General features: G+C 38.4%; 1 protein-coding gene across 1 annotated transcript; it reads right to left on the minus strand.

The window, feature by feature from the left end:
- Positions 1 to 41: 41 nt before the first annotated feature.
- Positions 42 to 12,491, minus strand: LOC133653951 (rho-related GTP-binding protein RhoA-C-like). The gene is made up of 5 exons (XM_062053812.1): positions 12,385 to 12,491; positions 10,169 to 10,324; positions 1,842 to 1,962; positions 1,621 to 1,751; positions 42 to 1,542 (listed from the first exon to the last, which is right to left on the minus strand). Exons 2-5 carry the CDS (start codon positions 10,322 to 10,324, stop codon positions 1,369 to 1,371), a joined length of 582 nt encoding a protein of 193 aa, XP_061909796.1. The 5' UTR covers positions 12,385 to 12,491; the 3' UTR covers positions 42 to 1,368.
- Between the last annotated feature and the right edge of the window lie 1,707 nt (positions 12,492 to 14,198).

The raw sequence follows: 14,198 nt of genomic DNA on the forward strand, positions 1-14,198 counted from the left end.
ATTGGCAAAGTGAATTAATCAACATGTCTGCGTCAATAGAATACCGTAACACCAGCTTTATTTGAGGGAGGGGGGAGACAAACAAACCCAGAAATCCCAAGGACAAAGAAAAAAAACATCCGGCATCCGAGCCTCCAATGAATTACATGACATAATGGTTACATGAATCAGTTAATCATGTAATAGCATAATTAAGAGTTCAAACAAATAAAAGTATACTCCACATTATAAAGTTATAATACAATGATTAAGAATGCTGAAAAGATAAGTCAAAGGCAGACATGTAATGCACATTAAAATGGCCTTACAAGGCCTTGTGAGACATACAGTACATTATGAACTGTATAGTAACAAACCTACTGTCTACTAGAAATAATGTTCAAATTGATCAACTACACCACTCATTAATTTAACAACTGATTTAAACAATCATACAAGGTCCTAAAGGTCACAGGATAATTAACCTGATTGTGCCTCTACCTATATGGTCTTCCATAAAGTGGAGGTTTTTGTATCACTGAGCGGCTGTTAAGTCCAATACCAGTCTAAGCCAAACAATATGGCTATCAGGGTTGTAACTTTGGCATGGATTTAAAGGGTTTAGGTCAGTGTCACAGAACGGCTTTACATGCACACTGTACATAAGACACAAATGTTAATAGACACCCATAGAATGTACACACATTCACTGCATGCAGACCTGCACTGGCGAAAACAAAGCACCATGTGGCTGCACTCATACACTCTATAGTTATCAGTATGGGAAAATATCTCATACAATTTGATTGAGGCATCTCCCTGCATAGTGCCTGAGTCAGAACAAAAGCTTGATGGAGACAAGCCAAAAATAGAGGCAGTGTTAAAAAAAGGACACTACAAACGACACCTCATCGAAGTTATGAACTCATTCTTCTCATCTTACTCAGTCCAATTACTGCTCTAAAGGCACTACATGTAGGCGATACTGTGTAATTAGAAAAACCCTTAGATATCTTAATTCAGAAGATTATAATATTGTATTTATCACTTATTTACCTGTGAGTTGTCTCCATATCCTATGGACCTTTCTCTGTCTCCATTCCCATTTTAGAACATTTTTGAACCACCAAATTATTTAAATATACCACCTCCCCATCTGACCGTTACAAAGTTCTTATTGGACCCAAGTTAAATGGTATAAACAGACTTGGGGTCAACGTTTCAAAGCCTTTTAAATGGTGTCCGATCTGTTTGAGTTTGCTGATGTGCAATGGGTGATCACAAATTGAGTGTCCATACATTTTTTGGCCCCTTCCCAACTCTCAACATCAAATTCTCTATGCAAACTCTCCATATGGTCTGGAGGGCAGCTTCCTGTTCTCCCACAGCCTATAGCAGAAGGCAGGAAGACTTCTTGCTACGTTTTTTGGCCTGCAACGCTGCTCGAGTTGCCATTTCAAAGACTTCCCGTACACCATCTTTGGTTTTGGCAGAGCATTCCTGGTAGCCTTGGGCATTGATGCGGCTTGACATTTCTTTGCCATCGTCATATCTTACTGGCTCCTGTAAAACATTTCAACAAAACGGGTCTAAATATTGACCATTAAAAAAAACCCATAATACTGTAAATAAATGCCTAACCTGTTTCATTTTGGCAAGCTCCCGTCTGGTGTGCTCATCGTTACGCAGATCTTTTTTATTACCCACCAGGATGATTGGAACATTTGGACAGAAGTGTTTCACTTCAGGCGTCCACTTTTCTGGAATGTTCTCTGCATTGAATTGAGCAGTCATTAACACCATAAGCTGCCTTAATGTTGCAATCAAACTGACTCATGGTGTGAATGTTGCTGAAAATGTACCTAAACTGTCGGGGCTGTCTACTGAGAAACACATGAGAATAACATCTGTGTCAGGATAGGAGAGAGGCCTCAGTCTGTCATAGTCTTCCTGACCCGCTGTATCCCAAAGTGCAAGTTCTACCTGAAAAAGAGGGAGAGTATTGAAGGGTGTACTTTTAGTATCTTAAAAAATATGAAGCAGAAACATATAATCAATGTCATGGAAAGAGCAAAGATAAACTAATTCTATATTCTGGTAGAAAACTTGTGGATGCAACAAAACTAAATGCAGTGAGTAGGCATGGGCCGGTTACCGGTTTTAAAAGATATACTGCTGTATGAAAAAGTGATGGTTTCAAAACCACTAACATTTTTCATCACGGCACCTCTCAATGCGCACAGATCTGCAGACTGTATGATGGATGATTGAGGCAAGTCTGCTGAACTTTTCCCTCCGTTACAAATGACTAAATTGGCTGTCGGGGAATGCTTCACATACCGTAAAAAGTACAGCCTGACAGCCGCGGCTTATAGAATAAAGATTGACCAACATGCTAAATGTGCTTGCAGAGTGTGGACAGTGGCAGCAAGAAAAGGCAACATTATAGTGCATGATCGTGCATCAACCATTGCTATATGCTAAACTCAAGGTAAAGTTTAAAGGCCTACTGCAACCCACTACTACCGACCACACAGTCTGATAGTTTATACATCAATGATGAAATCTTAACATTGCAACACATGCCAATACGGCCGGGTTAACTTATAAAGTGCAATTTTAAATTTCCCGGAAAACTTCCGGCTGAAAACGTTTCGATATGATGACGTTTGCGCGTGACGTCAACTGTTGAAGCGGAAGTATTCGGAGCCCATTGAATCCAATACAAAAAGCTCTGTTTTCATCTCAAAATTCCACAGTATTCTGGACATCTGTGTTGGTGAATCTTTTGCAATTTGTTTAATGAACATTGGAGACCACAAAGAAGAAAGTTGTAGGTGGGATCGGTGTATTAGCGGCAGACTACAGCAATACAACCAGGAGGACTTTGAGATGGACAGCAGACGCGCTAGCCGAACGACCTCACCTTGACTTCCTCCGTCTCCGGGCCGCCGACCGCATCGGTGATCGGGTGAAGTCCTTCGTCGTACCGTCGATCGCTGGAACGCAGGTGAGCACGGGTCGTGATGAGCAGATGAGAGCTGGCGTAGGTGCAGAGCTAATGTTTTTAGCATAGCTCTGTCGAGGTTCCGTAGCTAAGTTAGCTTCAATGGCGTCGTTAGCAACAGCATTGCTAAGCTTCGCCAAGCTGGAAAGCATTAACCGTGTAGTTACATGTCCAGAGTTTGGTAGTTTCGACATTTAACACACTTCCTTGTGGTCTATGTAATACGTAATGGTGGTTATTTGGTCCACATGTTCCATACATCATGTTTTACAAACCGTATTTAAGCTGCCGTGTCTTTAGAATGAGCCGATTTGTGGGCGTCTTATTTGCGTGCCTTCGCTTCGACTGCGTCTTCTTCCCGCCCACTTTGTTGTAGTTTTAACGATTCCATGTCGAGTCTACTGACAGATATAAGTGAGAACTATACACTACTTTGTATTAGAAATGGCAACAGGGGAGGATGCATGTGCATGCACGACCCAGTATGCTCCACAACAAGAGGATAGAGGACAAAAAAAGACCTTATTGACTACAGCGCAGACGCACTTAGCACTCTGGGTACATTTTTACCATACATGGATAATCCGCAGACGTCACACAAGGCAAAAACGTCACAAAAGGAGCAAATTCCAAACAGCTCGCTTGGCGGAAGTAGGAAGGAATGCAAGATTATTTTATAAATATTTCCGCAATGCCTCCACAATTTGATTTCAAATGTTCAGGACTTAAGCAGATCCCAAATACACAACAGGAGGTACTAGTAGGTAAGAAAAGTTGGTTTTGCATAATAGGACCCCTTTAAATCTGCCTTCACACGAACTAACTACCTGTTACATCTAGCATTAGTGACACACATGCTAACTTGTCCACAAACACATTTAGCATATTGGACCAACTTTCTCCACCTTGGCAGTCTGTATTTTTACAGCAGGTAAAGCATTCCCAAACAGCCGATTTAGTCATTTTAAACGGAGGAAAAAACCGAGGGGCCTAGCCTCCTTCATTTGTCATACAGCATACAGAGCTTAGAGCAGCTGTAGGGGATCTGATATTGGCGCATCAGCCACACACCACATTAAAGATTTCTAACTTTCACTTTTACCGTTCGGACGGTTTTAAGGAAATTTGAGTAGTTTTGAAACCATTACTTTTTAATACCAGGGTATACTTTAAAACCAGTAACTGGACAAAGCCTACCGCAGACATATTGCCTCCACTCAGGACAAGCGCGTGCGTCCTGCTTATATCATCACAACATTTAGTAACAGCAGTGGGGTTTTTTTAACGTATTTCAGCCAAAAGTCGAAAATGCAACTTTGGTGACATTTTTGGTCAACAATTGTCAGTCGGCAAAAATTTGGTGCAACACTCCTTGGAAGAGTCTCTCTTTTTTTTTTTTTTTTAAATCAACTATTTGTTATGATCTTCCTAAACCACTTAGTGATTGTGTTTATTTTATTTTTTTAGAGAAATTATATATACTGTTGAGACTTGACTTGCAGGTTTAGCAACAATAGACTCCATTACGAGCTAGAGATTAGATTTATGGCTCTTTGAAAAGAGCAGAATCTTGAAAAGATGTTCTTTCAAAAAGCTGTTAAAAACACTGGCTCGTTATATTATACAGTAGTTCTTTTTCTTCACAGTTTTTAAATCAAGAAAACAAACACTGGTAGCCATTATAAAATACAATGTAAATTAGAAAAATATGAATTTACACAAATCTATTTTTATTTGTGTCGCGTTTTCATTGTAAACATTCCATGAGGTGGTGCCACATCTCCGTGCTTTGACAGTGATGTCACTATTCAAAAATGTTCCCTCACCTAAAAAACTTTGAAGCACAGGAACACTTTAATTATACAGACAAAATAGACACATTGGTAAGAATAAAATGTAAATATGAATTTGTACTAACCTACCTGGGTGATATGGAAAACTGTATCACCATGTAAGAAATTTATATCGGTAGATATTGATAATTACTGATATTTTTAATGATATATTGGAAAAAAAGGACCAGAAGAAAAATACATTAAATATAAACATTTTTATTTAAAATGTAATCTTCCTTTATTTTAATCCCCTCAGCTATCAAGGCAGAAAGGAAAGGAAAAGCCAACTCAACTATGGAAAACACAATCAATGTAAACAAAATTCCAAAATCACATTGAACACTTAACAATAACCTCCTAAAATCAAGGTGCTAAAAAGGAATATGTAAGAAATGCTAAATAAAGTGTAACAAAATAGTGCAAAGTGTGAAAATGTTAACAGAGAGAAATCTGAGAGGAACTATTTTTTGCCGGTTTAGTGCCAGGATGTTACGGCTGTGCTCTTTTTCTTTGAAGCACTGATTTTTAGTTTCTTTTCTCACTCCATGTAAATAATTAACTGCAGGACAACAAGACAGAGCAACCAAATTTGATAATTGATGCTGTTACCTGATTGGCTGTATGCGTGTCACGCCCACTGATCAGTAATCACTTCTTGCATTGCTTGGTTAACAGAGAGCGAGTGTTCATGCAACCAACCTCGCTTCGCAACTCCGGTTTCTTTCGACACAAAATATTAGGGCTGTGAATCTTTGGGTGTCCCACGATTCGATTCAATATCGATTCTTGGGGTCTAGATTCGATTGAAAATCAATTTTTTTTTCCTTTCAATTCAACACGATTCTCGATTCAAAAACGATTTTTTTTCCCGATTGAAAACGATTCTCTATTCATTCAATACATGGGATTTCAGCAGGATCCACCCCAGTCTGCTGACATGCAAGCAGAGTAGTAGATTTTTGTAAAAAGCTTTTATAATTGTAAAGGACAATGTTTTATCAACTGATTGCAATAATGTAAATTTGTTTGAACTATTACCGGTAAATGAACCAAAAATATGACTTATTTTATCTTTATGAAAATATTGGACACAGTGTGTTGTCAAGCTTATGAGATATGATGCAAGTGTAAGCCATTGTTCTTTTTTTTTTTTTTTATAAATGTCTAATGATGTCAATGAGGGATTTGTAATCACTACTATGTTGAAATTGTAACTAATATTGATACTGTTGTTGATAATATTCATTTTTGTTTCACTACTTTTGGTTTGTTCTGTGTCGTGTTTGTGTCTCCTCTCAATAGCTCTTTTTATTGCAGTTCTGAGTGTTGCTGGGTCGGGTTTGGTTTTAAAATTGGATATGATATTGCTGTGTATTGTTTTGTTGGATTGATTAATTTAAAAAAAATAAAACAAAATAAAAATAAAAATAAATAAATAAATAAATGTAAAAAAAATAAAAACATTTGAAAATGAGAATCGATTCTGAATCGCACAACGTGAGAATCGTGATTCGAATCTATTTTTCCCCACACCCCTACAAAATATATATTGAACGTTTTATCGACAACATTTTTTAGTTTATATCGCGTGTCTATTGCGATATAAATGTATATACAGGACTGTCTCAGAAAATTAGAATATTGTGATAAAGTTCTTTATTTTCTGTAATGCAATTAAAAAAACAAAAATGTCATACATTCTGGATTCATTACACATCAACTGAAATATTGCAAGCCTTTTATTATTTTAATATTGCTGATTATGGCTTACAGCTTAAGAAAACTAAAAAATCCTATCTCAAAAATTTATAATATTTCCTCAGACCAAGTAAAAAAAAAAGATTTATAACAGCAAAACAAAATCAAACACTGTCAATTAATGCACTCAGTACTTGGTTGGGAATCCTTTTGCACGGATTACTACATCAATGCGGCGTGGCATGGAGGCAATCAGCCTGTGGCATTGCTGAGGTGTTATGGATGCCCAGGATGCTTCAATAGCGGCATTTAGCTCATTTGCATTATTGGGTCTCGTGTCTTTCAGCTTCTTCTTCACAATACCCCACAAATTCTCTATGGCGTTCAGGTCAGGGGAGTTGGCAGGCCAATCGAGGACAGTAATGCCATGGTCAGTACACCAGTTACTGGTGGTTTTGGCACTGTGGGCAGGTGCCAGATCATGCTGGAAAATGAAATCATCATCTCCATAGAGCTTTTCAGCAGATGGAAGCATGTATTGCTCTAAAATCTCTTGGTACACAGCTGCATTGACTCTGGACTTGATGAAACACAGTGGACCAACACACTGGATTTCAAGCAACTTGGATTTTGCTCCCCTCCAGCCTTCCTCCAGACTCTAGCGCCTTGACTTCCAAATGAAATACAAAACTTGCTTTCGTCTGAAAACAGGACTCTGGACCACTCTGCAACTGTCCAGTGCTTCTTTTCCATAGCCCAAGTTAGACGCTTCTAGAGATTTTAGAGCACTACATGCTTCCATCTGTTGAAAAGCTCTATGGAGATGATGATTTCATTTTCCAGCATGATCTGGCACCTGCCCACAGTGCCAAAACCACCGGTGGTGTACTGACCATGGCATTACTGTCCTTGATTGGCCTGCCAACTCCCCTGACCTGAACCCCATAGAGAATTTGTGGGGTGTTGTGAAGAAGAAGCTGAAAGACACCAGACCCAATAATGCAAATGAGCTAAAGGCCGCCATTGAAGCATCCTGGGCATCCATAACACCTCAGCAATGCCACAGGCTCATTGCCTCCATGCCACGCCGCATTGATGCAGTAATCCGTGCAAAAGGATTCCCAACCAAGTACTGAGTGCCTTAATTGACATTTTCAAATGTTTGATTTTGTTTTGCGGTTATAAATATTTTTTTTTACTTGGTCTGAGGAAATATTCTAATTTTTTGAGATAGGATTTTTGAGTTTTCTTACGCTGTATGCCATAATCAGCAATATTAAAATAATAAAAGGCTTGCAATATTTCAGTTGATGTGTAATGAATCCAGAATGTATGACATTTTTGTTTTTTTAATTGCTTTACAGAAAATAATAATAATAATAATAATAATAATAATACCTGGGATTTATATAGCGCTTTTCTAAGTACCCAAAGTCGCTTTACATGTTTTTCTGAACCCATCAATCATTCACACCTGGTGGTGGTAAGCTACTCACGTAGCCACAGCTGCCCTGGGGTAGACTGACGGAAGCGTGGCTGCAATTTGCGCCTACGGCCCCTCCGACCACCACCTATCATTCATCATTCATTTCACCGGTGTGAGCGGCACCGGGGGCAAAGGGTGAAGTGTCCTGCCCAAGGACACAACGGCAGCGATTTTTGGATGGTAAGAGGCGGGGAGCGAACCTGCAACCCTCAGGTTTCTGGCACAGTTGCTCTACCCACTACGCCACGCCGTCCCATTATATGTTACCTTAACATACCAGGCACGTTCTCAGTTGGTTATTTATGCCTCATATAATGTACACTTATTCAGCCTGTTGTTCACTATTCTTTATTTATTTTAAATTGCCTTTCAAATGTCTATTCTTGGTGTTGGGTTTTATCAAATAAATTTCCCCCAAAAATGCGACTTATACTCCAGTGTGACTTTTATATGTTTTTTCCCTTTTTTATTATGCATTTTCGGCCGGTGCGACTTATACTCCGGAGCGACTTATACTCCGAAGAATACGGTAAACAGTGTTCAAACTAAGTGGGATACTGAAGAAAGATGACTGCAGTCAGACAATAAAACATAAAAAAATCTAAAATAAAGGACTTTATCAAAATATTCTAATTTTCTAAGACAGTCCTGTAAATATCGCCCAGCCCTAATAGTAGCTGTAGGCTTAAACAACTTCACATCAGAGCAATGAGACAGAAAAGTAAATCAAAATTTCCTTTGACTCTGACTCATTTTCTATTCCAGTCAGGTGGCACACACACGCAACGTAGGCAATTATTGGAAAAAAAAACGCTCGCAATTGCAAAGCAGTTCACATCGTTCACTGAGCTTTTCAAAAGACTTGACTTGGTCGTGACCATCACATCTCTATTAAGAACTGCACTTTATTCATTTACAAATAATTCAGTTACCGTATTTTTCGGAATATAAGTCGACGTTTTTTTCATAGTTTGGCCGAGGGTGCGACGTATACTCCGGAGTGACTTATGTGTGAAATTATTAACACATTACCGTAAAATATCAAATAATATTATTTGATGAAAATGTCCGCAATCGTCACACACACGTCAGCAATCGTCACTCACACGCCAACCAATAAGAATTCGGCGGGGGCGGGTCATGGCAGAAGTGCATTGTGGTTCGTGGAATGCTAACTGCTATATGCTATACGCTACTGCCGGAGCTATTAAAATGGATCACATCAACATTGGCGGTCACTTATAAAAACTGAGAAGGGCTGAACTAAAATGGCACCGAAAAGGAAATCATATACTGCAGATTACAAGCCGGACGTAGTGAAATATGCAGCAGAGAACGGCGATCGAGCAGCAGAAAGAAAGGGGCGCATACCAGGAGCGACACCGGGGAGGAAGATTTCATCGGATTTAGCGATCGGGAGCGACAGATTGTTTGGTAAACGTATAGCATGTTCTATATGTTATAGTTATTTGAATGACTCTTGCCATAATATGTTACGTTAACATACCAGGCACGTTCTCAGTTGGTTATTTGTGCGTCATATTGCGTACACTTATTCAGCCTGTTGTTCACTATTCTTTATTTATTTTAAATTGCCTTTCAAATGTCTATTCTTGGTGTTGGATTTTATCAAATAAATTTCCCCCAAAGATGCGACTTATACTCCAGTGCGACGTATATATGTTTTTTTCCGTCTTTATTGTGCATTTTCAGCCGGGGCGACGTATACTCCGGAGCGACTTATACTCCGAAAAATACGGTACTTTTCGTTATCATATGCTTCACTATCATCATGTTCTATTAAATTGTTTAAATGACTGTTAGTTACTTTTCTCCTATTTTCCGTAAATATATTTCAAAATAACACATTTTAAATCTTTAATTATAATACCATACCGTAAAACAATGCTATCTCTGCCAAAAGTTATCATACCAGAATCTCATACTGGCCCATGCCTAGCAGTGAGTATATTAATTTAAATAAACTGTAAAATTAGCAGAAAAATCATGTACAACATCCATATTTGGAGCTCTCCATGCTTTGAATTTGAAATGTACTAGCAACATTAAATGACTTGGAACACAATATTCTCTAACCAGCACAGGGAAACAAGTCTGTACAAAAAACCTTTACCAGACACAACCAGGTGTTTTATGTCTCACCTGTTTGCCATCAACTTCAATGTCTGCCACATAGTTCTCGAACACAGTGGGGACGTAAACCTCTGGAAACTGGTCCTTACTGAAGACGATGAGCAGACAAGTCTTCCCACATGCACCATCTCCCACGATGACCAACTTTTTCCTAATTGCAGCCATCTACAGACAACAATTTAAGTCAAGTTTAGATGCATAGCAATACTTTCCATTCTCTTAAACAATAATTTGCTTAAATTGTGCGTAGTTTTTTCCCCAGTTTCAATCCTCTTTTGCGCCTACATGCTGTTTGTACTGCTTTAGTGGTTTACTGTCGTGACCAAATAGATAAGGGGTCTTTCAAAGTTTGTACATGCAGATGCAGATCAACAGGCCGTTTACCCGTGCTGCCCGCCAGTGTCTGCATCCGTAGAGCACTTTGCCACACACACGATAATCTTAAATCAATGGAATAAGCACATAAGAAAAATATATTTATAAAATATGATTAAATTATGATCATTTAAATATCACTTAACTGAATAGAAATCATTGTGTCTTTATTTTGTTTTTATAAACTAAATATTTCAAGACAAATCCCAATTTAGTTATATAGCCCTGAAAACAATGTATACTCAAAACCATCCTGACACTGTCAATATTATTATTAGTGTAAAAGCATAAATTCAATTACTGGACCTCATTACATGGTGACGTGCAATACCGCTGACTTTCTTTCCGATCCGATACCAAGTAAAATTCAGGTTGGTATCGGCGATACCGATCCGATACCGTTGCTTTGTGCAAAAATACTTAAAAGTGTTTGTTAAAATTTAAAAATAGTTGTGTATTTTCAAATAACATATCTAAAAGAAAAAAGTAAAAATGTATGAAAAAAAGAGCAAACAATTGGAATGTAATGACAAAAAGCGGAACATTTTAAACTAATAATAATAATATACTTAGTCTACTAAAACACAATTTTTTGTATTCAAACATATATATTAGTTTTTAGCATTTTTCAAAATAAATAAAAAATCTAAATGGCCCCTGCATACTCGACTTTTCAGTTTGCCATCCTTGGTGGAAAAAGTTTAAGACACTCCTTATCTAAAATATTAGAAACTCTCAAAATAGCAATAAAATATACTTAAACTATAAAGAAAAGTTTAGTTAATTAAAAAATACAATAAAAATAATAACGTGAATTATTTTCGAAAAATTACAACCATAAAAAACATTGTTAAATGTGTCAATAAACATTAATAATTATCACTTACACAATTGTATCATTAATATCATTATTCTATTCTTATATGGGAAAATGCAACTGTAAAAATGTTTTTTTTTAAAAAGGCAAAAAATAGTTGGTATGTAATGAGATAAAGCTGAAATGCAAAAAATAGTTGGTATGTAATGAGATAAAGCTGAAATGCTCTAACTAATAATTATTAATAACATACTTAGTCACCAATTATACAAAGTTGACACAATATCAGTTTTGAGCATTTAAAAAAAAAAAAAAAAAAAATTTAAATGGCCCGGCACAATTTCACTTTTGAGAATCGATTATGGAGCATCAACATCTAGTGTCAGCGGTATCGATGAGCACAAAAGACAGTGATGAAACATGACGGAAACTGAAAGTGACTGTAGAGGTGGCAAGGATAAAAATAATATGTGGCGCTTTTGACCATGATTAGTGCACCAGACAAACTTAACGCCCTATAATAACATTATGGCTTCAAAGTCAAAATGTGTTTCAATTCCAGTAAGGCCGTACATTCAGCAATGGTCCTACTTATAACCAAAAACCAGCTGTTTTGTTGACGACTGTTAGTAAGAGAGAGAGGGGTCTCTATTTACTGTTAAAACCGTAGAGGCGTAGACTAACAACTCTAATAATTACTACTTCAACACAAGAGTCTGCGTGCTGGTAGGTTTCAAACGAACGATTTAATTGAATTGAATCCTCATAGCTTCATTAAAGGGCTAAACGTAGAGCCCGCGATCATTTCATTGCGACACCGGGATCTTAGAAGTGTACTGTATAGCCTGGGCCTGCCAGCCCAGCTAACGTTAGCAAGGGAGGCTAATGGTGTTTTTCCTTGGTTGGTATAACTGTCATTCAACGTCTACATTCTAACAACACACACATATAAAACACTCCATCAGATTTATATTCAAGTGGTCAACACAAAACCTCCCTAAAGTTACAAAGGTGTCGCTGAAAAGAGAGTTACCGCTCGATGTTTGTATGTCCGCCTTTGGCCTCTTCCTGAACGAGTGACAAACTCCGCCCACCACCCCAGCGCATGCGCATCTGTACGCCCCTTACAGCAACGTAACTGACTTTTTTTGTCAGTGTTTATTTCTAATGCAAGTGCTTCGCTGTAGACAATGGTATCTGTAGTGCCAGCTGAATACATTTGACCTTTAAAACTTGGGGCATTTTGAACATCCATCCATTTTCTACAGCTTGTCCCTTTTGGAGTCGCTGGAGCCTATCTCAGCTGCATTCGGGCGGAAGGCGGGGTACACCCTGGACAAGTCGCCTCCTCATCGCAGGGCCAACACAGACAGACAGACAACATTCACACTCACATTCACACACTAGGGCCAATTTAGTGTCGCCAATCAACCTATCCCCAGGTGCATGTCTTTGGAGGTGGGAGGAAGCCGGAGTTTTGAACAGTGTAATGTTATCATGTGATATGTATCAATGTAAATTGTTAAGTATGTCTAAAACAAATAAACCATATAACATCAACATTTGTACTATTTTGATGAGGAACAAGACACGTAGCAATTCTCTTAGAATAAAACAACTCACATGTTTTTTCTTTTGTGACGGTGTCAGAGGCAGACATACATTGTACTGAGGTGGCTAACTATGATGCGTTCAGTTTATCGCAGCATCAAGCAAACAATCTGAAAATTCCCGTCGTATCAATTCCTAGATATGGTCGAAACTATTTAAAGTGCACTACGAATAATAAACGCAACATTATTAATATTGCTACTTCGGATAATTTCAACAAACAATCCTCAAAACAGCCCACTACCTATAATATGGGCTTTTTAAACATAATCATCATAATCATGATCATTATCTTCCCAAACGTTATTAGTTAATGAGGTCATTAGAGACAACAAACTTGACGTCGTTGGTCTCGCCGAGACCTGGCTCAAACCAGACGATTTTTTGCGCTAAATGAGGCATCTCCTCCTAACTATACCAATGCACATGTTGCCCGTCCTCTTAAAAGGGGAGGAGGTGTCGCACTAATATACAATGAAAACTATAATTTTACACCTAACCTAAATAATAAATATAACTCGTTTGAGGTGCTCACTATGAGGTTTGTCACACCGCTGCCTCTCCACCTGGCTGTTATCTACCGCCCCCCTGGGCCCTATTCGGACTTCATCAGTGAATTCTCTGAGTTTGTTGCTGATCTAGTGACGCACGCCAACAATATAATCATAATGGGGGACTTTAATATCCATATGAATACCCCATCGGACCCTCCATGCGTGGCGCTCCAGACTATAATTGATAGCTGTGGTCTTACACAAATAATAAATGAACCCACGCATCGCAACGGTAATACGATAAATCTACTGCTTGTCAGGGGTGTCACCACCTCTAAAGTTACGATACTCCCGTACACTAAAGTAATGTCCGATCATTACCTTATAAAATTCGAAGTTCTGACTCATTGTCAACAAACTAATAATAATAATAATAATAACTACTATCGCAGCCGCAACATTAATGCTGCCACAACGACGACTCTTACTGACCTACTGCCTTCGGTAGTGGCACCATTCCCAAATTATGTGGGCTCTATTGATAACCTCACTAACAACTTTAACGACGCCCTGCGCGACACCATTGATAGTGTAGCACCGCTAAAGCTAAAAAGGGCCCCTAAAAGGCATACCCCATGGTTTACAGAAGAAACTAAAGCCCAGAAATTATCATGTAGAAAGCTGGAACGCAAATGGCGTGTGACTAAACTTGAGGTTTTCCATCAAGCATGGAGTGATGGTT

The sequence above is a fragment of the Entelurus aequoreus genome, linkage group LG07 (assembly GCF_033978785.1).
Source record: "Entelurus aequoreus isolate RoL-2023_Sb linkage group LG07, RoL_Eaeq_v1.1, whole genome shotgun sequence".
NCBI classification, from domain to species: domain Eukaryota; kingdom Metazoa; phylum Chordata; class Actinopteri; order Syngnathiformes; family Syngnathidae; genus Entelurus; species Entelurus aequoreus.

Excerpts from the sequence above, each read along its gene's own strand:
- LOC133653951 (XM_062053812.1), bottom strand. The coding sequence starts at position 10,324 with ATGGCTGCAATTAGGAAAAAGTTGGTCATCGTGGGAGATGGTGCATGT. Across the intron at positions 1,752-1,841 it reads AGACAGCCCCGACAGTTTAG|AGAACATTCCAGAAAAGTGG; the intron begins GTACATTTTCAG and ends AATTCAATGCAG. Across the intron at positions 1,543-1,620 it reads AGCTTGCCAAAATGAAACAG|GAGCCAGTAAGATATGACGA; the intron begins GTTAGGCATTTA and ends AATGTTTTACAG.